Raw genomic sequence first — 25,701 nt, 5'->3', positions numbered from 1 at the left:
ATCTCCCGCCTCCCCTCGCCAGGGCCGGCGGGCAGCGGGGAGGCGCGAGGAGAAAGGCCGTTTCTGAGGCGCCCCTAGACGCGCCCGGGGCGGGAGCTGCCGCCTCTCTCGCCGACGCATGACTCTCTTGGCGCGCGGGCTGCACCCGATGCGGCCGAGGGACACGAAAGAGCAGCCAGGCCGCCCCGGGGACCTGTACACGTGACGGGCGCTTCCCACGTGCGTCAGGCGGGAGGGGCGGTCCTGCGAGGGCCAGGCGGCGCGGAGGCCGAGGAGGCGCCGGCCGCAGGCGAGCGGGAGCGGCCATGGCCGGCGACAGCGAGCAGGGCGTGCAGGGCCGCGGGAGGCCGCCCGGCGACGGAGCAGGCGGCGGCGGCGGCGGGGAGCCTTTCCTCATCGGGGTCGGCGGAGGGACCGCCAGCGGCAAGGTGAGCGGGGGGCCGGGCGGCGGCAGCGGCGGCGCGCTTCCCGCTCCAGGCGCCTCTCTGCGCGCGCTCAGAGGCACTGTCGCCATCCAGGTGGAGAGCAGCCCGGCCGGGGCGGCTCTGCGACCTCACCGGCGCCTCAGTGGTGAGGGAGGGGGGCTAGAGCGTCCCGCCACGTGCGCGCAGCCGCCGCGCCCCGACCTCGCCCGCCCGCGCTTGAGGCCGGCTGGCTGGAGCCCGGGAGGGGCGGCCGGGGGCTCGGGAGCGCGCGAGAGGGGGATCGGGCGGGCTCCCGTTCTCCGGGGCCAGAAGTGGCCCTTTGTCAAGGCAACAGCTGCGCGTGGAGCTCGTTGAAGTAGTGTACGGTAATAGCGAAAAGTTCCCCCCAAAATACAGGTCCAAGGATGGCATCCCTTTTCCCCAGGCGCGCTCTCCTGCCCCTTAGAGATTGGAGTGGTGGGAGGGGGGTAGGTTGGCAGGCCTGCCGGTGAGTTGCTGGGAGCAGGTGCTGAGGGGGGAGCAAGCTGCTATGAGCAACAACCCCGTCGGGTTCCTCGTGCAGCTAGCTGGCTGTCTCCACATTCCCGCAAGACAAAAGCCAGATTCCGACTATCCTGTTCTAGAGGAAAATGAGAGCTTAGCTAGAAAGCCCTCAGGGTGGCTTTGCTCTGCTGGCTTATCCTTTGGTGGCAGGAATATGGTCACGGACTGGTGGGATCCTTCTCTTTCTGCTTCTCCTGCAGCTGGACTGATGAAACTCTAGTCTTGTTTCTGTTTTCTCCCCTCAAGTCCTTAAGACCCTGCATGCTTGGGGGTTTATATACTGTATTAAAATAGCCACTTGAAAACTCTTGATACCCGCTCCCACATTTTTTCCAGGCTTTGTGGTGTTCCTGAGACTTGATAGTCTTGAAGCAAAACAGCATGTCAGAATTCTAGGTTTCATCTTGCACCTGCCCTTCCAAATGGCGGTTTGCAGTTTTGAGTGCAGCAGGTGCTTCCGTTCTGGGTTTCTCTGCAGATGTCAGGGGTGAAGGCAAGACAGATGTCACCATTCCCTCAGCTTCTAAGAAACTTGAGAGCTGTTCCTCCATTTTTCTTAAACTATTTACTGAGCTCTATTAGGAAAATAAATTAAGAGATGTTTTTAAATAGTGAGGTTTTTTTGTTTGAAATCACAACTCCCACTTTTAACAGCTGAATCAAGTGGCCAGTAATTGTTTGTTTCCTATTAAATTGAATTAATTTGGCAATGATTTTTAATAATTAGAAAATCAATAAAAATAATTGAAAAAAGTACCGTATTTTTTGCACCATAACACTCACTTTTTTCCTCCTAGAAAGTAAGGGGAAATGTCTGTGCGTGTTATGGAGTGAATGCCTGCGGGTGGGGGATCTGCTGCAGTCGTGAGCAGAGGATCCATGGTTCCCCTTCCTTCCCTCCTCCGTGGTTACAAAGCATGGATCCTCAGGATTTTTGCATTGGGCTACTCTAAACTTACTGTCAGATCACATGTCTGTGGCTACAGCATGAACCACAAAAATCATATATCCACTATTTCATTTAGAATATTTTTTTCTTGTTTTCCTCCTCTAAAAACTATGTGCGTGTTATGGTCTGGTGCGTGTTATAGAGCGAAAAATACGGTAATTGTTTGCTTCCTGTTTTAAGTATTTGACCAATAAGTTCCACCTCCCCAATTTTCCTTGTTTTCCAGTGCAAAGCAGCCAAAGTACAAGACAGATGTACTCATGGTAAAAATCAACAAGGTTCTCTTTGGGCCTTATATGTGAACCAAAAATAACAGCTAGCAAGGAAATAACATAAAGAGAGAGATCTTTAATCCAGGACCCCTGGATGGTTAAGTCCAGTCAAAGGTGACTATGGGGTGCTTTTCAGGCCGAGGGAGCCAGCATTTGTCCACAGACAGCTTTCCAGGTCATGTGGCCAGCAGGACTAAACCGCTTCTGGCTCAATGGGAAGCTGTGCTCCTAGATACTCTGCCAGTATATGGAGAGAGGGGTGTCATGGTGGTGACTGCTTAGGACCATATGGCAGAACAAAATCTTCCTCCTTTCTAAGCCCTTTTCTAGGGCTGGGTGGTATCAATATAATATTCAGAACTGTTTTTTGAAGTCTGTATCATGATAACTGTTTAATAATTTATTTCTTGGCAATATATCACAAATCATGGGGGGGGGGTGTGCTATGCACATATAGCCAGCCAGTGCTGCTTTTGATTCCTGTGCAGTTCAGCTCTCTGCTACCTCCTGCAGGGGCAGTGAGTCACAAGGCACTGGCAAAAGCAGCCAGCAGAAACTTCCCTCAGGTGCTCTTGCTTTAAGTAGGCTAGTAGGTGGTGCAGCAGGCTGGCAGGTGGCTTATGGAGATGCCGGTCTGAGCTGGCTCTGGGCTTCTTGGTGGAAGCCCTTTTCCCCCTTCCTTTCTCCTGTGAAACGTTATTTACTTCAGAATAAAAACAAAAACTTTGCCCTACTGTTTAAGCTTCTTTCCTCACTTCTCCCCTTCTGCATGTCTGTGTGTGATAGTCTCCCCACCCTTGTTATCTTTCCCATTTTCTCCTTCTCACCCATGATCTCTCCCAATTCTCCCCTCCTCCCTTTGCGTTCTCACATTGTTTCACCAACCCTATACTTCCTTATGTGCTGCTACTGCTTCCTTTTTATTCCCTCCTACCTACCCACTGGCAAAAAAAGGAAAGGGGAGAAGTGTTTTTATTTTCTGGGGGTGTTTATGTTGTTTGTTCCCCCTAAATAGTTCCCCTCCGTATAAAAAGGAAGATTTTAAGAAGAGGTAAGTAATTTTTTTTTCATTTTTAGACCCGTTAGTAGTAGCAGTTGCCAAGACATTACCACATTTGCCTCTACATAGCTCCATCTTTATTTCAGACATTTTGATGTATTGGTATATCACAGTGTTGAAAACCAGATACCGCCCAGCTTAGCCAGTATTCCTTGGACACCCTAACCCAGGCTTCCTCAATCTCGGCCCTCCAGGTGTTTTTGGCCTACAACTCCCATGATCCCTAGCTAGCAGGACCAGTGGTCAGGGATGGTGGGAATTGTAGTCTCAAAACATCTGGAGGGCCGAAGTTGAGGAAGCCTGCCCTAACCTGTGATCTAGGATGTGCTGTACACTTCTCAATAGTTGAGCAGAAAACAGTTTTATTGTTAGAGATTCTTGCTTTTAGTCAATGCTAAAAATGATTCCTGTACAACAGATTAAGAATGAAGTGTAATTTGCTCCTGGATACACAAGCTTCTGACATACGGAAAAGAAAACAGGAAAAACCCTCTAGCTAGGCTAAATGGAAGGCTAGAGTTTAACACACCTTATCTGAACTCTCTTTAAGCATTTTCTGCTGGTTTTCCCCTGTGGAGAAGTGATTTTTGGCTTACCGAAAATATTGCGATATCTAGGATATTAGTGTAGGTATGATTGTGGACTAGTGTGTCAACTCTAAAACAAATGGTAGTTGTCCACTGGTGAGCAGCAGCAGCTCATGATATTATATAAACAAGTTATTTCTAATGAGTCTAGACCATGGGTAGGCAAACTAAGGCCCGGGGGCCAGATCCAGCCCAATCGCCTTTTAAATCTGGCCCATGGATGGTCTGGCAATCAGCATGTTTTTACATGAGTAGAATGTGTCCTTTTATTTAAAATGCATCTCTGGGTTATTTGTGGGGCATAGGAATTTGTTCATTCCCCCCCCCCAAAAAAATATATATATATAGTCAGGACCGCCACAAGGTCTGAGGGACAGTGGACCAGCCCCCTGCTGTAAACAGTTTAAAAATGAATGTCAATACAAAGTCCACCATCATTATACCCAGATGGTAGGGGGAGACTTGCTGAGAATGGGAATTTCTCCCGCTAACAAATCAATCATTCAGAAACAGATGAGTTTTAAATCCTGCCACAAGTTAATAATATATTTGGGAGTGCAGATAATTAAAAACTCTAAGGAAAGCAGGCTTTACACCATTAGTTTTACATGTACAACGGGATTTTAGATCTTGTAAAGACCTACATTTATCATAGTTAGGATGTACAGCTGCTGTAAATACAGCTTTCCTTCTGAAAGCTTGGTTTCCCACTTCCGGGGTGGCGCCACCGGCAATGGCGGACTCCCTCTGAACTGGAGGGACCAGCTCCGCACGAAACGGGTCTTTTCCGCTACGGCGAAGCGGGGACCCTTCTGGAAAAAACAGGCGGATGAAGCCTGTGACCGTGGGACTCGGCGGGCACCTTTAGCGCCCCCCCAACCCGCAAAGGAGCCCACAAACGGGCTCCAAAGCGAAGGGGGGAAGTGGCGCGGTGCTGTGAGTCAATTGCTTTTTCTGCGGAGCGAAGCCGCACAGTTGTTGCCGAAGAGCGCTGCCTTTTTCCTGGGAGAATTTGGCTTCTAAAATAATCGTGAGTACTGGAACATAGAATGTTTGAATTTTAACAAGAATTGGCGAAATTAAAAGGAATTTGGACTTAGAAATCTACCCTAATTTGGTATTGAAACGGAAAGGATCAAACAGGAAGTCACCCTTTCATCCCTTGTAGCCAGAACAAAGCAAAGACAACGTAAACTAGAGTCTTAAAAACCATTTTAAAGGATCGACTTTCACCATTTGAAATTGCTGGACCCCCCTTCGGTAGCAGGAGAAGAAGGGGGAGCCTTTTTGACTTGTTTAAACCTGCAGACGTGAACTTAAAGTAAAGTAATTTTCCACCGTCCTGACCCTGGAGCGGGGTGTCAGAATTGACGTTTTGAAGCTCATTGACGAGAAATAAAGGTTTTTGTCAGATAGTTAAAAGAAGAGAAACATAGTTACTCCATTGTTTCCTTTCGTCTGTTTAAAGAACAAATATGGACAAGGTATCGTAAAAAAGAAACTTTATTGCTATTGTTTTAAGAGAAAGAACAACAAGAAACTCTTCCCCCTAGAGGGGAATCGTGAAATTGTAACAAACTCCTGGGAATTCTTGGGAACTGCAGCTGCCACTGGTAAAATCTGGTTTGGTTTGGAATTGGGAGGCTGGATAGACCCCCTGTATAGGGAGATTTGGGCTTTTCGAGTGGAAAGGGGCCGCCATATGTTTGGAGCAGTGTGGGCGCTTAACTTTGAAGGGAATCTGGAACATGACTTTAAAAACTACATTGAGTTTAGTCTGGACTGCGGAAAAGGGATGGACTTGTTGAAAAGGGTCAAAAACATCACCAAGCCGGAGTCCCCAAGAATAAAAGGAAAATATGAAAAAGTGCAGCGGAAGGGACATGGAAGAGACATGAGGGCCTCGGATATAAGGTGACCAGGTTAATGTGCTAGACTAATAAGACAAAAAGGACTGACAACCCGGAACCAGGAGGAAGAGACACTGGATGAATATTGGATTGTTTATTTTTATTTTTGCCATTTGGACCGTTTTATAAAATTGATGAATGTTAGGAGAATGTTGAAAGGAATTTATTTGGCTCTTATAAAATGTTTAAAGAAATAGGTAAGAAGGTTATGGTCAGGAGAAGTAGGTGAAAATTAAGATTTAAGTTTCAAATTTTAAGGTGTTTTTTTTCTTTTATATATATGTATAAGATAAGATGAAATAGATTAAAGTAATGGGATGATAGAATTTTATGAATTAGGGATAGGATTTGAAAGAGGGGAAGGATTTGCTGGAATATGAATTGGAATACAGAGGAGGGAGGCATGAGGAGGTCCGGGAAATAAGTTAATGAAAATATATGATGATTGGATTAGTTTTTTTAAAACTATTTTTATCTGTTTTCTTTTCTTTTTTGTATCTTTTTTTCTTGTATTTTTTTCTTTTTTGTCTGTTTTTACTTTCTGAAAATTTCAATAAATATCTTATGGGGGGAAAATGAAAGCTTGGTTTCTCTTTCAAGTGTTGCCTATCATAAAATTGTCAAGCTGGCAGGCACTCCAAGGGTCATCTAGCCCAACCCCCTGCAACGCAGGAATCTCAAATAAGGCATCCCTGACAGATGGCCATCCAACCTCTGCTTAAAAACCTCCCTTCCAGGAAGACAGTTCCACTGTTGAACAGCTCTTATGCTCAGGAAGTTCCTTTTAATGTTTAGTTGGGAGCTCCTTTCTTGTAACTTGAATCCATTGGTTTGGGTTCTACCCTCTGGAGAGGAGAAAACAAGCTTGCTCCCTCTTCCATGTGCCTCCCTTTAGATGTCACTCTCCTTCATGGTCATCTGTGAGGGGTTCATGCATTGCATGGATTAGACTAGATGAGTCTTGGGGGTCCCTTCCAACTCTACAGTTGTGATTCTAAAACTTCCTTGTGTGGTTCAGGGAAGGAAGGGTTTCTGTTAAGCTTCATTGTTTGTACCCTACTAACTTATCCCCATTTCTAGGACACTTGCTTTAAGCTGTTACAGGCCTGAATGGGCTGTTGCCATCTTCGCTCCATTTTCCTTGTTGTTTTTTTTATTTTTGTTAACTGACCCTAGCATTGTGTGTCAACTCTGTTGGGTTGGCAGGATTTCTTGTCTGTCTAGGCTTTCTGTAAATTCTGGGATTTGTCAGGTTATCTTGGGGTGTATATTTAAAAATCATCTTTAATTTGCAGATTTAAATGCTGCTGTGTCTCCACCTAAACCTTAGGAAGAACTTCCTGACAGTAAGAGCTGTTCGACAGTGGAATTTGCTGCCATGGAGTGTGGTGGAGTCTCCTTCTTTGGAGGTCTTTAAGCAGAGGCTTGACAACCATATGTCAGGAGTGCTCTGATGGTGTTTCCTGCTTGGCAGGGGTTGGACTCGATGGCCCTTGTGGTCTCTTCCAACTCTAGGATTCTATGAATAAGAAAAAAACTAACAGGAATGAAAGGACAGCCTGTTAATGAAGGACAAGTATGCCTGCAACATTTATAAAAGTTTTACATGCTTGATCCCTGTCCTATGAACATGTTCCTGCTGGACTAGGTGTTGCAGGGCCTTCACTTTTCTGTTCTTTCCAGGGGACACAGTTATATATTTGGCAGATGTTGCCGTACTCCTTTCCAGAGGAGCGCCCTGCCCCTTGGAAGCTTGCGGATAAGTTGGGTCCTTTGCAACTGGAGGGTCAACACCTGTCAGTCCTTCAGTCCACTTCAGATTATGTTTCTCTCTCTCTCTCACTTTGCATCTTTTGCAGTCCTCTGTCTGTGCCAAAATAGTCCAACTGCTTGGTCAGAATGAAGTAGACCATCGCCAGAAACAGGTGGTGATTCTGAGCCAGGACAGCTTCTATCGTGTGCTCAGTACAGAGCAAAAAGCCAAAGCTCTCAAAGGCCAGTTCAACTTTGACCACCCAGGTAACTCATCATGAAGCCTGGGAAGGGAGTAGAGGGGCATAGGCTTTTTCCTTAGCTTCTACTTAGACTTCCCAAAGACAGAACTGGGAAATTGCAATGTCAAAACAACCTGCCCTGCTCAAGAGAGATCATTTGAGAGCTGTTGAGAGGAGGCCCCACCTTGACAATAGGATAGATTGTTATTGCTGCTGTTGTTATTATTATTTATTAAATTTATATGCTGCCCTTCATCCATAGAGCTTAGAACAGTTCACAGCAAAAAAAATGCAAGATAAAAACACAAAATACATAAAATAAGAAGAAAAACAAAACAATAACCCTTTCCCCTGCAAACCTCTTATGTTCATCCTGCTACTTTAAATTTGCTTGGAGTACAAGCTTAACCAATTCTTTCTTCCCTTCAGCTACCCAAGTTACATAATATACAATGTTCTGATCATTCATGATACTGATTATTGAAGTTATAATGATAAGTAATGAATAATTTTTGATTATTCTGTAGATGAAGTGGCTACCTAAATTAGCAGGTTACAGGTCTCAGAAAAAGAGAGGTAGAGTTGATCCATAGCTATCAAAAATTAAATTAAAGCAATGATATACAGTATAGTGGAAAACAATATAAAGCCAAGGTGAAACTACAATGAGCAAAGAGCAAAGAAGCAGGGGGAGGAAGAACAAGGTAGAAACCAGGCCTCCTGTTGGCTCCCCCCCCCCAATTGTACAGGTACCAAAGCTGAAGAGACCTTTTCACTCATTCCCAAGCTCCAGATTTCCCACTGCAGTGGAAAGTTCTGTGTAAACTTATTTCAGATAGAAAGGAACCATGAGAGCAAAGATAATCTTGCTCACTCTGATGAAAGGACTGTTCCTCTCCACTGAGTGTGACAACCATTTCTCCCAAGCTTGAAACTACAGAATTGGAGAGGAATTATCTGGCAGCTACCCAGTGATTCCCCCCACCACCACCAATACCCAGAGGCTGTTTGGCCAAGGCTCCTGGATCACCTTTGCCAGGTAGAGCCAAAAAGGCAGGCCCCCCTCCCTTTCCTGTTCCAGAGCTGGAAATAAGAGTTTGGGGGCTTTTTTGGCTGGTGCTGCAGTCAGAGCCCACTAATTCCAAGCCATCCTTTCATTCAGAGGCTTCCTTGGCCACTGCTGTCAAGTGGGGCTGGGTAGAAACCTGGCAGGCACAATTTCTGGTTAGCCAAAAATTGTATCTTTCTCGTGATCCAGAAGACTTCACCTAACTAGGAAGGTTTTGTGGGACGTTTATGCTTTCCTCTGAGGCTTCCTCTGCCTCACTAGGGAGACCTGCCTCGCACTGAGAGACACAGCTGTTTAACTTCCCCTCTCTCATTCTTGCTACAGATGCCTTTGACAATGAGCTGATCGTCAAAACTCTTAGGGAGATATTGGAAGGGAAAACAGTTCAGATCCCCGTTTATGACTTTGTCTCTCATTCTCGGTAAGTCTGCTTCTCCCCTCTTTTGCTCTGTGCTTTGGATGTGGCGCTTTCCGTCTGCATTGCTTTTCATTAGCAGATCCTTCCAGTGAGCCCATGGTGGAAAACATTTGCATAAAATGTAAATGCTGCATCTTGCCCCGAAACCAACCTTTAATATCTAATGGTCTAGTCGAAGGAAAATTGTAAAACAGTTCTTCCTACTTCCCTCCTGTTTATCTAATGTTTGCTTTGGTAGAAGAAAACAGAGGTGGACTCCCATGTTGTGTCGGGTGCGTTCCCTGCAATGAAATGACAAGAAAGGAGCTGTTGCCTTCATTCAGTTCCACTATTCCAAATCCGGTGAATTGTAGCCTAGTGGTCTTCAACTGGTGGGTTGGGCCCCAAGGCTGGTCGCGACATGAGCACCCCAGTATGCAACTACATGGTAGAAGATTAAGAAATGGTTCCTGAAAGGCATGTTTGCTCTAGACGTGGGTCTGAGATGGTAGGCGGTACTTGGTCTAGAGTTTATTTTTGGGCAACTCCATGGCAATGATGATGACGAGACATAATTTCCTCTCCTCCCCCATTGCATCTGCCCTCTTCCTGCCAACAGACCAGCGCTATTCCAAATGATGAGGGGCCTTTTAAAGCTGGACTCCTCAGAGAAGTTGAAGGGATCCATGGAAGCAGACTGTGAACATTGTGCGTGCATCTCTTACATCCTCTCAGTTTAGGCTCCTTTGGTACAGGGCCACTTATCAATGTGGATGGGTTCTTTTCATGTTTCTATGTTTGCTTTTTAGTTTGTATAACCTGAGGAGGTAGCAAGTTGTGACATATCAGCAGGGAGTTTTCCCTGATCTCCTTTTTGTACTGTTTTCTCAGAAAAGAATCCTGAATCCAGTCAGACTGAAAGAGCGTTAGACTCGTAATCTGGTGAACCGGGTTCGCCTCTCCGCTCCTCCACATGCAGCTGCTGGGTGACCTTGGGCCAGTCACACTTCTCTGAAGTCTCTCAGCCCCACTTGCCTCACAGAGTGTTTGTTGTGGGGGAGGAAGGGAAAGGAGAATGTTAGCCGCTTTGAGACTCCTCTGGGTAGTGATAAAGCGGGATATCAAATCCAAACTCTTCTTTTTGACAAATCCAAGACTGTCCATTCTAAGCCCTACAGACAAGGATCATTCCCAGTAGGAAAAAATAAAAAGGAAGCAACTTTAGTTTTGCATTCCCAGATCCCACAGAACATTGTAAACTATCATTGGAGGCACAGTTATGCAGTCTTAGCACTTGGGGAAGATATCAGTGAGAAATTTAACAGAAATGCCTTTTTAAACCAACAAATCCATTTTTGGGGGTGGGGAGAAGGCAGCAAATCACACATACAGATTTTATGGGGTGTGACTTATCAAGTATTGTGGCTGCATAATTCCATTACAGTGGTGCCTCGCAAGACGAAATTAATTCGTTCTGCAAGTTTCTTCTTCTTGCGAGTTTTTCGTCTTGCGATGCACGGTTTCCCATAGGAATGCATTGAAAATCAATTAATGCGTTCCTAGGGAAACCGACTTCAGACCAGGTCCGGGGACAGTCTGTCCCCCGACCTCTTCTGAAGGCTAGGGCTTTTCTTCCCACCCCCAGCATTTTAAAAAACCCCGGGACAGCGGAAGGCTTCTCCGCTGTCCGGGGCGATCTTAAAATGCTGGCGGGCGGCATTTTAAAATCGCCCCGGGAAGGCGGAGGACTTCTCCGCTGTCCGGGGCGATTTAAAAGCCCCTGGGAAGGCAGGCAGGGGGGACAAAGACTTTTGCCCCCGCCAGCCTTCAGAAGAGGTCCTGGACCTCTTCTGAAGGCTGGCGGGGGCGAAAGTCTTTGCTCCCCCCGCCTGCCTTCAAAAGCTGTCCGGCCAAGGCTTCGCGGACCTCTGCCGGCATGCCGAAGCCTGCGCGCGCTGACATTGGCGCCCCCAGGCTTCGCGGAGCGCTCCGCCAGCAGCGGCAGCGCTGCCGCTGCTGGCGGAGACTTGCCCGCATCCCGAAGCCTGCGCGCGCTGACATTAGCACGCCCAGGCTTCGCGGAGTGCTCCGCCAGCAGCGGCAGCGCTGCCGCTGCTGGCGGAGACTCGCCCGCATCCCGAAGCCTGCGCGCGCTGACATTAGCACGCCCAGGCTTCGCGGAGCGCTCCGCCAGCAGCGGCAGCGCTGCCGCTGCTGGCGGAGACTCGCCCGCATCCCGAAGCCTGCGCGCGCTGACATTAGCGCGCCCAGGCTTCGCGGAGCGCTCCGCCAGCAGCGGCAGCGTTGCCGCTGCTGGCGGAGGCTCGCCCGCATCCCGAAGCCTGCGCGCGCTGACATTAGCGCGCCCAGGCTTCGCGGAGCGCTCCGCCAGCAGCGGCAGCGTTGCCGCTGCTGGCGGAGACTCGCCCGCATCCCGAAGCCTGCGCGCGCTGACATTAGCACGCCCAGGCTTCGCGGAGCGCTCCGCCAGCAGCGGCAGCGTTGCCGCTGCTGGCGGAGACTCGCCCGCATCCCGAAGCCTGCGCGCGCTGACATTAGTGCGCCCAGGCTTCGCGGAGCACTCCGCCAGCAGCGGCAGCGCTGCCGCTGCTGGCGGAGACTTGCCGGCATGCCTCTCCTGCCTTCAAAAGCCATCCGGGATAGCGGGAAGCGCTTCCCTGCTATCCCGGACTGCTTTTAAAATGCTGGCGCTGGGGAGCAAAGCCTTTCGGCTCCCGCCAGCCTTCCTGGACCTCTTCTGAAGGCCGGGGGGGGGGGAGGCTTTGCTCCCCACCGCTAGCATTTAAAAGAGGTCCCCGGAGATTTCCCTATGGGCTTTCGTCTTGCGAAACAAGCCCATAGGGAAATTCGTTTTGCGAAGCGCCTCCAAAACGGAAAACCCTTTTGTCTAGCGGGTTTTCCGTCTTGCGAGGCGTTCGTCTTGCGGGGTACCACTGTACACCCAAATAACAGATTAATTTAGAAACTCAGAGTTTGCTTTAAAAACTGGGTGATGAAAGGTAGATGGTCCAGAAGAAAGAAGTGAACTTGAAATCCTATGTTTCTGGCACAAGAAGCGCTGCACTACTCAGGGACATCAGCTAGCAAAACTGAGCTTTATCTGGTGGTGAATGCAGACTGTCAAAAGTCACCAAAACTCCCATGCAGAGTCCCAATGAAGGGCACTTTTCCTTGCCAGTTTCTAACGTGCCAATAACTTTTCTCAGCCTGGAATGAAGTCTTATTACAAATAGAAGTCTTATTACAAATAAGCTGAAATCTTATTAAAATTAATGGACACAGAAATTGCAGTAAATACTAGTAAATACTGTGACATGGAAAGTTAACATCATAAGAAGGTAAGAAAACAGCTCACCCTAATAAAGCACTCCACTATCAGGCAGGTGACCTGAAAACAGGAGACATTTAAATTTGAGGATGAGAAAATCCAAAGAAGTCAACCTGAAAGTTTTTTTAATTAAATGGATCAGTGAAGTATGCCTGGACATGCAGTGGCAGAGGAAGACATAAAACAACTAATTAAACTCTAGGACCAAGATCTCAACAGGCAGACCAACAGGCAGTCTTGATACATTTCACTAGGTACCCTTTCAGGCTAGCGGAGATGAGAGTCAGAACATCTTGTGCAACTTGGATTGGGTCCCAATTTCAAATGTATCAGGATCCTTGCCCTGAAACTCCAGAAGCACAAATCTCACTGCCATTTCACAGAATGCCTTTGTAAAGCAAGACCTGCTTCTCACTGGGGCTTTGCATTTAAGCTGCTGTTTCTCAACAAATGAAGTGGCACAAGCTGCAAGGATACTGGAAGCACTGGACATTGAGGTACCACAGTCTGTGGAGCTACCACATGAAAGAGGTTATTACAACCTTGATCCCTGTATGGGACAGCTGTGTATTCCTGCTTTGCAGGGGGTTGGGCTAGATGATCCTCAGGGTCCCTTCCAACCCTGATTCTGATTCTATGATTGTAACTTATTTGAGCAGAAAGGTAGCCCCAAAAACCTGGATATAGCATTTGTGGGAGGAGGAGGAGAAGAAAAAACTGAGATAAGAGAACTAGAGCCCATAATCTCTGGCAGCTTCCTCCTTTAAAGGAGAATAGTGTCACCTGTCTTCCTCTTTGGGGGGAAAAGTTACAGTGGTACCCCGCAAGACGAATGCCTCGCAAGACGGAAAACCCGCAAGACGAAAGAGTTTTCTGTTTTGGAGGCGCTTCGCAAGACGAATTTCCCTATGGGCTTGCATCGCAAGACGAAAGCCCATAGGGAAATGCTGGCGGTCAGGAGCAAAGACTTTCGCCCACAACCGGCCTTCAGAAGAGGACCTCTTCTGAAGGCCGGCGGGGGACAAAAGTCTTTGCTCCCCCCCGCCTGCCTCCCCCCCCCTGCCCCGGGCGATCTTAAAATGCTGGCGGGCGGGAGCGAAGCGTTAGCTGCCGACCCCCAGCATTTTAAAATCTCCCCGTATCCCGGGAAGGTTTTAAAATGCTGGGGGTCTGGAGCGAAGCGTTAGCTGCCGACCCCCAGCATTTTAAAATCTCCCCGTGTCCCGGGGAGGTTTTAAAATGCTGGGGGTCGGGAGCGAAGCGCTGCCGATCCCCAGCATTTTAAAATCTTCCCGGGACACGGGGAGATTTTAAAATGCTGGGGGTCGGCAACGCTTCGCTCCCGACCCCCAGCATTTTAAAATGCTGTTCCGAAGGGGGGGCGGGGACACCTGCCCCAGCTGCCCCACTTCGGAAAGCTGTTCCGAAGTGGGGAGGGGGGCGGGGACACCTGCCCCAGCCGCCCCACTTCGGAAAGCTGTTCCGAAGTGGGGAGGGGGGGCGGGGACACCTGCCCCAGCCGCCCCACTTCGGAAAGCTGTTCCGAGGGGGGGCGGGGACACCTGCCCCAGCCGCCCCACTTCGGAAAGCTGTTCCGAAGTGGGGAGGGGGGGCGGGGACACCTACCCCAGCCGCCCCACTTCGGAAAGCTGTTCCGAAGTGGGGCGGGGGGCGGGGACACCTGCCCCAGCCGCCCCACTTCGGAAAGCTGTTCCGAAGTGGGGCGGGGGGGCGGGGACACCTTCTGAAGGCGGGCAGGGGGCGAAAGTCTTTGTCCCCCCTGCCTGCCTTCCCAGGGGCTTTTAAATCGCCCCGGACAGCGGAGAAATCCTCCGCTGTCCGGGGCGATTTTAAAATGCCGCCCGCCAGCATTTTAAGATCGCCCCGGACAGCGGAGAAGTCCTCCGCTGTCCCAGGGTTTTTTAAAATGCTGGGGGTGGGAAGAAAAGCCCTTGTCCCCCCCCCCCCCCCAGCCTTCAGAAGAGGTCCGGGGACAGACTGTCCCCGGACCTGGTCTGAAGGCGGTTTCCCTAGGAACGCATTAATTGATTTTCAATGCATTCCTATGGGAAACCGTGCATCGCAAGACGAAAAAACCGCAAGACGAAGAGACTTGCGGAACGAATTAATTTCGTCTTGCGAGGCACCACTGTATAGAAATTGCCAATTAAAGTCCTTTCCTAGTGGTCTCCAGCTCCTGTCTTCTCCTCACCCTCCCTGCCCCACCACCTTTTGTATACAGTCGTACCTTGGAAGTCGAACTGCTTTGTTCTCGAACGTTTTGGCTCCCGAACGACAAAACCTGGAAGTGAGTGTTCCGGTTTTCAAATGTTCTTTTGGAAGCCAAACATCCAACAGGGCTTCCGTGGCTTCCGTTTGGCTGCAGGAAGCTGCGCTTTAGTTTTAGAATGTTTTGGAAGTCAAATGGACTTCTGGAACAGATTCCGTTTGACTTCCAAGGTAGGACTGTATATTGGTTTCTCTTGTTCCAATACTTTTGTGTAGTTTTCCAGTGCTGATAAAAAATATTTGAACATGCAGTGTTAAGGTCTCTCACCACTATTCAAGTTTAGATTATAAACACCTTCCAGATTTGTTATCTTTGCTTATGAAACCAAGGATCCATGGGTAGTGCTGTAGAAATAAACAAAAACCACTGGAAACATCTAAAGTAATTTTTAGTGACATTTCTGATGCTAAAATTCAGTACTTATATTCTTTAGTCTTATAATTCTGTTGTTTTGTAGTGTATGCCTCAAGACATAGGTAAAGGTAAAGGTAAAGGGACCCCTAACCATTGGGTCCAGTCGTGACCAACTCTGGGGTTGCGGCGCTCATCTCACTTTATTGGCCGACGGAGCCAGCGTACAGGTCATGTGGCCAGCAGGACTAAGCCGCTTCTGGTGAACCAGAGCAGCGCACGGAAACACCGTTTACCTTCCCGCTGGAGCGGTACCTATTTATCTACTTGCACTTTGACGTGCTTTCGAACTGCTAGGTTGGCAGGAACAGGGACCAAGCAATGGGAGCTCACCCCGTCGCGGGGATTCGAACCGCTGACCTTCTGATTGGCAAGTCCTAGGCTCTGTGATTTTACCCACAGCACCACCCGCGTCCCTTGGCTCAAGACATACTACCTCACAAAATGTTTGAAAAACAGAATATTGGGATGCCTTCAAACTTGCACATTTATTAGGGCATAAGCTTTTATGGACCAAGGTTCATTTTATCGGTTATATGCCTCTCACTTGAGGATTACTCTGCACCCATCTAAGAATCATGCGCATATCTGGTGCCTTAAAAGAAGCAGCTGAGAACTATAAAAAGTTTGCAACAAAAGTCTTGAACTCTTTGGAGGAGTGACTCCATGTGTCAAAAATGAGGCTGCTTCCTGCAGATCTTTTGTCTGTCTGTTCCTAAACTACCATTTTTAGTTCATGGATCTGTTTGAGAACTTTCGAGTCCTCAGTTGTAGTTCACGGGCATACTGAGTTCTGAGTGATAGGCTTGGGAAAGAGAAAAAAACAATCCTTTATGTGCTCATCCCTTCCTTTTCTTGAAGTTAAACCAATCAAAGTCCACAGGTTTTCTCACTTATTTCTTGGGCTGAAAAGAATTCTCAGGAAATTGCAGTCCTATGTGGATGGTCCCAATAATTTTATTTATATAAATAATTATATGCCATGTTTTGGCTCCATGTTACCTAAACATATACAAATAAATAAAACTAATTTAAATGTGAACAATAGCCTAATAAAAAAAAAAACCAAAAACAGGAGCATCATAAGAGCTTTGGATCAGACCCTGTTGTCATCTGCATGGCTTTCCTGACCATGCATTAATCTCTTTTGCGCCTATTAACAGCAAAGAAGAGGCAGTGACTGTGTACCCTGCGGATGTGGTGTTATTTGAGGGCATCCTGGCCTTCTACAACCAAGAGGTTCGGGACCTATTCCAGATGAAGCTCTTTGTGGACACAGATGCAGACACCCGACTCTCCCGCAGGGGTAAATTGGTAGCCTTTTCAGATGAAGAGGGGAGTAAAAAAGTTTATTTTAAAAATGAAGTTCACAACAGTACAAAAGCAAAGCATTGCACTTGAGGATAACGTGGTGGTGGTGAGGGAAAACCTTGTTTTCCTATAGTTGTCAGGCTTCCGTGTTGGCTGATCTGAGCTTTCTGCTCTCCTACTTTCAATGCCCACCGGGTTCTGGGGGGTGAGGGGTGGAATGCTTTCTAAAGACACTGAGTCTTGTCAGCTGTCTCTCCCCTGGTGCTGCTGCTGCTTCCTATTCCTCTCCCAATATTTCCCAGCTTCTCCCCTCTGCAGCCTTTCAGCTGTGACCTCTCGCAAACTCCTGTTGTCAATCTACGCTGTCTCCTTCTTCTCTGGTAGGTTCAGGTGGAGGAGGTGGTATCCACCATTCCTCCGCCTCCTCTACTCAGTCCCTGACAAGAGTGGAGGAAGGGGGTACTTTGTGAGTTGTCATTACCCACCCTTTCGAAAGGGTACATCTAGGGGCAGGGCAGCCCCCTTGCCCGTTCAACTTCTGCCAGCTCCACTGCAAGACACTGTTGCTTCCTCTGCCAGCAGCCCCCAGGCACAGCACAGAAAAGTTGGGAAAGCCATTTTGAAAAACCTTTACTTTGTCTTCCTACACTCAATCTGTTCCTCCGCCCCCTGCTTTTTGGCTTCTGCCTCCAGCAGTAGTTTTCTCTCTCCCTCCTGCTCTCTTCAGCTGCCTCCTTCCCCCAGGGCCTTGCAAACCTCTGGAGGCTCCTGGTGGTTCAGGGTGGAGGAGGTGGAAAATGGATGGAGAACGGTGGAGCATTTACAGTGAAGATGGAACTCGCCTGGATGAACATTGGCCCCCTGGGGCGCCTGTACAGGGTACCCCGGGAGTTCCTCACCCCAGGAGGTTACTCCCTGGCTGCAGAGTTTGTGGGGCACCTGCAAAGGCCCATTTGGGTGCTGTCTCCCCCTGGGATGTGACTTTTGCCCCCGAGGGGCTAGCCTGGCTTGTATAGGGTTTGGGCCTCCCCTTCCCTCCTGCAGACCCCGTGGTCCAGCAGCATCTCCCAGTTGGAAGGACGCCTCCAGTTGGGAGGGTCAGCAGCTTCCTCATGCGAGCAACCTGGAGGCGGGCACAGCTAAGAGCTGTTGGGGCTGCTGAGCCCACCGTCTGTGAAGGCTACTGTTCAGCACCCTGGGAGTGGCCCTGTGGTGTCTTGCATGCATCTTGTTCTGCATTGCAGAAGTCTCATACTCCTTTCCAAGCTGGCTTTGAGTAGCGCAGTGTTGTATTTTCCCCACTCAGCACAAGTTCCTGTTCTTATTAACTTATTGCGGCGGGACACTTTGGTATTCAAGTTTTTTTTTTTTTAATAATTTTTTATTGGGTTTTCAAAAATTTTTAAAGACAAACACACAAAAATACAACAAAAACAAAACAAGACAAGCATATTCTCAGGACCTTACTTTCCTAACCTTATTCCCTGGACTCCCCCCCACCCCCCTTCTTACATCCCTATTCCCATAATTAGCTCAGCAAGTTCTAGCTTCTCCTCCTTAACCTATAGATTAATATTTTTGATATAACTCTTCCTAATTAACCCCATTTTTCTTATCCCCATCTCTTATAAACATTTAGATTCTTTCCTAAGGTCGACCCAAGTTCCCTTCCACAGATTTCATTTTTATATTAGATGTAGGCCCTATTCACCCGACCCAAAATTCATAAACATTTTTACAATTCTGCTTTCCCCTCCCCCCCTCCCCAGGTACTAGTCCCTTCTCAAATAAAAGTCAGCAGTAGTTTTTAGCCTGGATTCCTCACGTCCGAGACTTTCAAATCTCTTTCAGTTCCTCTCCGCCGGTTTTGTTGGAAATCCTTTATGTTGGTCGTCAGGTCTCGAGGCAGTTTAATCTCCGTCACTCCAGTTTTTCTTCCCACCAGGATGCTTGATAACAACTGCTGCCAAAAATCAACCAGTCTTTCATGTTCAACAGGGGAGCCCCAATCATATTTCTTATTTCCTTTAAGTTCCTGTATTCCAAATACTTTAGGGGCCCCCTCCTTCATCTTTAACATCCTTTGCAGGTTTATAATCCATGTACTCCAAGAGTCTTTTTCCTTGCACTCCACCATTGTAGGCTTTTTGTTGATATTTCCCATCTGTACTTTCTCCTCCAATTCTTGAGATGTCACTTCTATTTCAGCTGCAGATTCCTTTCCTGTCAAGTCCTTAATGCATTCAGCAGAGTTACTTATTCCAGAGGTCAAGGTCATGAGTTGTTTATTCATAGTCAAGCTCTGCTCTTGCAATATTCCCACGAGAAAAAACATCCTGTCTATCTGTGCCTGTAATTTTCCATCTGCAGCCATTGTAATACCTTAAGAATCCCCCTAGGGGGATTCTAGTTGTTTTGTAAACTTTTTCCAACAGTCCAAATCTTTTTTGTTTTTCTTTCAAATTTCCAACAACTTTGTTTCAATTTATAGCACTTTTAGTCCAGAGAGATATTAGTTAACAAACTTTTAACTGAAACTGTCCCTTTGACAGCTCTTTTGACAGCTGTCAAACTCCTTATTCCTCTTCAACAGGCTCAAACGCGGGACTCCCCCTGGTCCAGGGGGGGGGGATTTCATCAAAAATTTCCAAAGTTCCACTCTCACTCTCCAGTACAACACTTCTTTTGTCAAATCGTGGAAGTTAGTTTCTTTTATATTAGACAAAATAACCTCTCCACCTTAGTTCTCCGTTCCTTGCTTAGAATTGTCTGTAAGTAAGGGGGGTGCGGACTTCCTTTTAGCACACACCCCGGTCGTCTCGAATTCACAGGAAAAGTTTCTTAAAGCCAAATTCCATCTACTCACGGGTTATTCTTTTTCAGTCCAATTTTCAAGGAAGGAAGTCAGCGCTCTCCAGTCCTGGCTCGCGGCTTCGCTCCACCGAGGTAGCGATCGACTCTCAGCGCCACGCCACCCTCCGTACCCTCTCCGCAGCCTTTAAAAAGGCTCTTTGTGGGTCGGGGGGCGCTTAAGGCGCCCACCGAGTCTGCCCATCCGCAGGCTTCAGCGCCTGCGGTTTCTAAGGGTCCCCGCGTTGCTGGCGCGGCAAGACCCGTCCTCAGTGGAGCCGATTCCCTCCGCAGCTCGGAGGGAATCCGCCATTTCCTGATCGCGCCAACCCGGAAGTCTCTTTGGTATTCAAGTTTTATTTCCTTTGTTTAAAGAAAAACTATCTCTGTAGTTTAAGCCTTGCTCTTTGCAGAAAAAGAAAAAGCAAGCCGCTTAGAGCACCATATTCTGCTTGGCTGGGCAACCTGTCAGTGTAGCTGTGTTCTAGCTCTGCTGCTGTCAGTCTCCTCCTCATGGTTTCTTTCCCCCCTGCAGTTCTCCGAGACATAAGCGAGAGAGGCAGGGACCTGGAGCAGATCTTATCTCAGTATATTACATTTGTGAAGCCAGCCTTTGAAGAATTCTGCTTGCCTGTGAGTAAAGGATATGGTAGCCCCAGGGCTTTTGCATCTCTGTCAGTGCTGGGCTGGCCTCTGTGAGTGCCTGGGAGGCTCACAAGGGGGAAAGATTTGTTGGGTGCTTTCTCTTCCCAGTTAGAGCTTTGTATTCCTGTCTATGAGAGAGATTAACTTTGGATATTTTTGTGCTGGACATTCCACAAACAGGTGCTCAAAATAAATTGTGGCATATGAAGTTGGTTTTTTTGCAGGCTCTTTGCACTTGTCACAATTTCTCACACTTTTATCTGTTACCATAAGGGCTGAGGGCTTTCTGTGAATGCATCCCTGCTGCAATTCCAGGGTCTCTTTCTGCAGAGCTTCCTCAAGTGATCCTGCAACAGCTGCCATATTATTTAAGTTTTGTCACACTTGAAAGATGTAACAAATGTATCATGGCATAAACTTCCGTAGACTAGATACTGTGTAAAAGTGCACACAAATCCATATCTCATGGGTGTGCATGTTTTTTCTCTTTGTCTCCAGTTTAGGGAAGGGCTATCAGTGGCTACTCCGCACTGTGTGTGTGTTCTGTCTCCACTGTCAGGCAATATGTCTCTGAATTGCAGTTTCTGGGACTGACAGGTGGAGAGAGTTATGCTCTGGCTCTGGGAGGCCACTGTGAGTGCCGGACTAGTTGGGCCTTTGGCCTGATCCAGCAGGCTCTCCTTATGTACTTAAGGGGCCACAAAGTCGCCTCTTTTTTGCTGTGAAATGTGGAAGCTGGCAGCAGTTCTGCCAGGGGAAAAGGGGAGCAAGGAAAGGTATTTTCAGCATTCATTACTTCATCAGCTGTTTGAGCTGAGGAGAAAAAATTATAAAGCAGTTCTCTCAAACGGGTATGGGTAACAGCTCTGGATTTCATCTGCAGCACCCTGTAATGTGATTTTATCTTTCTGGCAGACCAAGAAGTATGCTGATGTGATTATCCCAAGGGGCGTGGATAATCTTGGTGAGTAGTTGACGTTCCAAGTACAATACTTGCTTTTGACTTGTGCAGCTGTTTCTGGAGAATGTGAAACTGGAGAGGGTAATTATGAGGATTTGGCTTTCTACAGCCTTGGAAACAATGCAACAATTCCTTTTCTTATTCCTGCATTGCAGGGGGTGGGATTAGATGACTCTTGGGGTCCCTTCCAACTCTCCAAGAAAAGGATAGATTTGTTGAGAGAGGACCATGGTGTGGCTAGAGCTGCTGAGATGTTGAGTATGTGTGAAGGGCGATGAGGCATTTTGAAGGAAACTTGGGACTCTATGCGGACTATATTCTAATCACTCCTCCTCTTCTCTGCCCAGTGGCCATCAATCTGATTGTGCAGCACATCCAGGACATTCTGAACGGAGGCCTTGGCAAGCGCCAGCCCAACGGCTGCCTGAATGGCTACGCTCCTCCCCGCCTGCAGCAGCACTCGGAAGCAAGCAGCCGGCCACATTGACCTCAGGGCTGCTGCCTTAGGAACTGAATGCCCTTGGTTCCTGCCCTGTATTTACAGCCCCATGTACAAACACGCTTGCCGGGCTTGGTGGCTTCTTTTCTGACTAATGGATAGATTGATGAGTCTGTGCTAAGGACTCTTGCTTCCATGGTCAGATTTTGCCTTCCTAGGGTGGCTCTGCTCCAAACTCCAACACGGGGCAATACATTCCTACAGTGAGGATGCTGGTGATTTCTAGGTTTTGTGGAATGGAAAGGTGGCATCTCTGTCTTTGGGGAAGATGGTGCTGTGTGCAAGGCATTGAGGGAAGGAATTGAACCAGAACTGGGTGCCCAAATGGCTCTGCCACTAGCTTCATATCACATCTGGACCTCAGGTTTGTATTATCAGCTAAGAAGGGAGGGAAGGGGGTAAGGAAAGCACTGTTTTTGGCTTGTGCTTTCAGAAATGTAGATCATTGGGCTCTGGTGTGATGAGAGATGGGGGAGCTGTTAAGAGAAAAAGGTTTCAACTGAAGTCTCACCTGGGCTCAGAATGCCCGTTTTCATCCCCCTACTGCTGAGCAATAGTTTTGCAACGGGCTAATCTTAAAAGTGATGAGAGCAAGGCAGACACAGCTCCCAAGTGCTGCTTGGCTTTAAGCCTGCACCCGTGTGACTATATGGCCACATACTCTCTGCCTTCCCAAGTATTCCTGAGCCAGCCTCAGAACTGGTATTCATCTGATGCCTTTGGATCACCAGAAGTTCTGCATGTTCATCCTAGTGGTGCTAAACACAAGAGTGTTGTGTGTCCATCCCAGCCAGGGAGCAATGTAGATACTGACTTGGATGAGCAGGGCTAATAGTGAGCATTCTGACTGGGCCCTGGGAATGAATGGGGAGTGACCAGGACACAGGAAAAGGGGTGCGTGTGCCATGGTGCTCAGTGTAGGGTTGTGCTGATACAGATTGAAGCAGTCAACAATGTTTTCTACCACCCCCACCCACCTTAATGGTGTGGTTGGAGAGAGAAGGTACTTGAATGTTCTCTGGTGTTTTGGGTCCTGGCTGGCTGACAAGCCACAGATAAATATTAGCAGCTTCCTGCTCCTGTCCTAGAAGGGGAATAGGAAGAGCCACTTGTTTTGCCTGCAAGTCTAGGAGGCTTGTTCTTCAGGGTTTAGATGGAATTTCTGGATAAGGTCAGGTGGGAGAACTCTTGGGACTTTGCTCTTTTCCGTAATTATTGCTTTCAAGATGTAATATTCAGACTTAATAAAGGTGGCATGAAAAGTGTATTGTGGTTTTTGTTTATAATTTTGGTCACGCTGACTACGCTTTCCTAGGCGTAACATCAGGCGCTCTAGAATTCTGTATTTAAAAAGATCTCCTGTAGCATACACATTGAACTCATGTGTATGCATGAGTTCTGTTTGCACACATAAACTATGCCATTCTACATGCATTATCGTAACATGCCTTGCAAAATTTAGAATGGTCTCTTTTTCTGAACAATGAATGAGGGCTGGGAACATGTGACAAAAGGAGAATGGGCTGTTGCTGCACCTAAAAATAAAGTTGCGAAAGGTGCAGAAAAAGGCAACTCAAATCATGAAGAGGCTGGAGCAAATCACCTGTGGGGAGACCTTACAGCATCTGGAGCTGTTTAGTTTAGAAGGAAGTTTGGGGGAGAGATGAAAGGGCTTTCACAAAACGATGCATGCTGTGGAGAAAGGGGCCAGTGAGATCCTGAGCTTCCCCCGCTTTGGACCTCCTGTCCCTGAGCTCCCTGCTCGCATGTTAACCCAGAACCACTTTGATTTTGTTCTTTGGCACACAACCCTTAACCGGTTGAGGTGGCATGAAACACTTGCTCAGCAGAAAGGCAAGGCCAGTTTCTGTCCATGATACCAGACATTTTTAGCTGGGCTGAAGCTGTCTTTCTGTAGCATTGAGTGGATTAACTTGAGTGACAGCCCAAGCCAACCATCTGGCTCGCTCCCCCCCCCCCCTTGCCTGCAACAGCAGATTAGTTGGGGCCAGCGGGAGGGAGACCCAAAGGATGCCTGTCATGGTAATGTGAGGAGAGGATTTCTGAAGTTTGCCCTGCACCAGTTGCACCACAGTATCCTTGACTATGTATTGGGAGGTGCTGTATTTCGGTGCTGCCCTTCCTCCCTGTGCAGTTGAGTACATACCGAGTAGGGCAAGGGGAGTGTTTTTTGCCCCCCCCCCGGCACTTCTGCTATGGGATCCCACAGGGCACAATTTTCTCCCCAAATCCTATTTAACGTCAACATGAGCCTGATATTGGCAACTGTTTCAGAGCGCAGGGTGGTCAGTATTCTGGTGGCGCACACCTGTTTCTCCTTAACATAGGCATAGGGCGTGGCTGAGCACGCCCTGGACCAGGGACAGAATGGAGTGGCAGACTGGAAGAGGGCCAACCAATGGAGTGTGACTGGGTAGGCGGCTCCCAGGTACAGCTGACAAACCCATTTCCTATTCTGAATGGGGTTGCACTCCCTCTGAAGGAGCAGGTGCCTTGCTTGTCATTGGAGGCTCAAGTGTTTCAGGTTGTCGGTCCATCAGCTACATCTGGATAAGGGTAGTCTAGCCACTCTAGTCCATGCACTGGTGACCTCCAAACTGGATTGCTGAAAAGTGAACTTTGTGAGCCTGCCTTAGGCCCAGTCCAGAACTCCAGCTGGTGCGAAATGCAGCAGTCAAACTTCTGATGGGCACAGATGGTTGACAGAACACTTCTGCTAAAATTCACCCCCCGCAAACATTCCTCAGATGAAAATAGGGACATTTCTCACCCCACCAACTGACCCTCCTCGCCCGCCCTCTGAGCATTTCCACCACTGTTACACCAACGGGACACAGCACCATCCCGGAAAAATCTCTCAATCCTGATTTGATTTGATTTCATTCTTTGGTAGATTTGCAAAAAGAAAAATGCACCAATAAATAAATTTTAGAAAGGGGACAAGATTAGACGCGGACACGCAAAGCTTTTTTTAAATAAAAAAAAAGCAGGACTCCTTGCGCTCCGCTCTGCTCCCCCTTTATACCTGCCCTTCAGAGTCAGAACGTCACACAGGGCTGGTCTTTGTCAGCAGCCTCCTCCTCCTCCACAGCTGCTACAAGCTGCCCAAGAGAGGAGGCTGGCGGCAGCAGCAGCCCAGGAGAGGCAGTGGGATGCTCCCAGTACAGCCACCACCCTAGGCTTGGTGGTGGCGGCACCAGTGGGGGACAGAGGGACATTCTGAGATCAGATCAGAAACTGGGGTGGCTTTCATAATTCCAGGACCTTCCCTGGAAAATAGGGACACTTGGAGGGCATGAAAACTGCTGCACTTGCTGCCCATATGCTGCCGGGCCAGATTCAGTCCACAAAATTCTTTACCTCCTTGGGTCCAGGATACCCTAAGGACTGCCTCAGCCTTTCTACCCCAGCTCAATCACTGAGATCATTCGGAGAAGAGCTAATAGTGGCCGCCTATGTTTCAGAAGGAAGTGACGCGGGTGGTGGCGCTGTGGGTTAAACCACAGAGCCTAGGACTTGCTGGTCAGTGGTTCAAATCAACACAACAGGGTGAGCTCCCATTGCTTGGTCCCTGCTCCTGCCATCCTAGCAGTTTGAAAGCACATCAAAGTGCAAGTAGATAAATAGGTACCGCTCCGGCCGGAAGGTAAACGGCGTTTCCGTGCGCTGCTCTGGTTCACCAGAAGCAGTTTAATCATGCTGGCCACATGACCCGGAAGCTGTACGCCGGCTCCCTTGGCCAATAAAGTGAGATGAGCACCGCAACCCCAGAGTTTGCCACGACTGGACCTAATGGTCAGGGGTCCCTTTAGCTTTACCTTTTATGTTTCAGAAGCCCAAATGGGTTCAGCCAGAAGTCAGGTATTTAGTGTTCCCAGTGTCATACCGTGAAATGCCCTTCCAGCAGAGATTTGGCAAGCACCCTTGCAGCTGGTTTTCAGGTGTCTCTTTAAGACACTTTTGCCAACAGGCCTATTCAGTTGTTTAAAGTTTATCAGGCTGAGTTGGTCATTTTTAGCAGGACATTAGCCTGGAACTTTGAGGGGGCCCTTCCTCCTCTGGAGTTGGTCTCCCAGCCCCAAATGGCAGCGCTGCCTTCCCTGGTCTCCTGAACTTAAGGGGATAATTCCTCCATCAACCGCCTCATTATTTGAAATT

General features: G+C 48.2%; 1 protein-coding gene across 1 annotated transcript; it reads left to right on the top strand.

Moving 5' to 3' along the window:
* Positions 1-17: 17 nt before the first annotated feature.
* On the top strand, positions 18-22,787 carry UCK2 (uridine-cytidine kinase 2). Its single transcript, XM_083507225.1, has 7 exons — positions 18-428; positions 7,606-7,765; positions 9,134-9,230; positions 16,420-16,562; positions 19,953-20,050; positions 20,978-21,026; positions 21,371-22,787. The coding sequence occupies exons 1-7, from the start codon at positions 306-308 to the stop codon at positions 21,508-21,510; spliced, it is 810 nt and encodes a 269-aa protein (XP_083363351.1). The 5' UTR covers positions 18-305; the 3' UTR covers positions 21,511-22,787.
* The last annotated feature ends 2,914 nt before the right edge of the window (positions 22,788-25,701 follow it).

This window comes from Podarcis liolepis (assembly GCF_965112155.1).
Source record: "Podarcis liolepis genome assembly, chromosome: 6".
NCBI lineage: Eukaryota > Metazoa > Chordata > Lepidosauria > Squamata > Lacertidae > Podarcis > Podarcis liolepis.
The sequence above is the reverse complement of the archived record's forward strand: the minus strand, read 5'-3'. Positions and strand labels throughout refer to the sequence as shown.

Excerpts from the sequence above, each read along its gene's own strand:
- UCK2 (XM_083507225.1), top strand. The coding sequence starts at position 306 with ATGGCCGGCGACAGCGAGCAGGGCGTGCAGGGCCGCGGGAGGCCGCCC. Across the intron at positions 20,051-20,977 it reads TTGAAGAATTCTGCTTGCCT|ACCAAGAAGTATGCTGATGT; the intron begins GTGAGTAAAGGA and ends TCTTTCTGGCAG. Across the intron at positions 21,027-21,370 it reads AAGGGGCGTGGATAATCTTG|TGGCCATCAATCTGATTGTG; the intron begins GTGAGTAGTTGA and ends TTCTCTGCCCAG.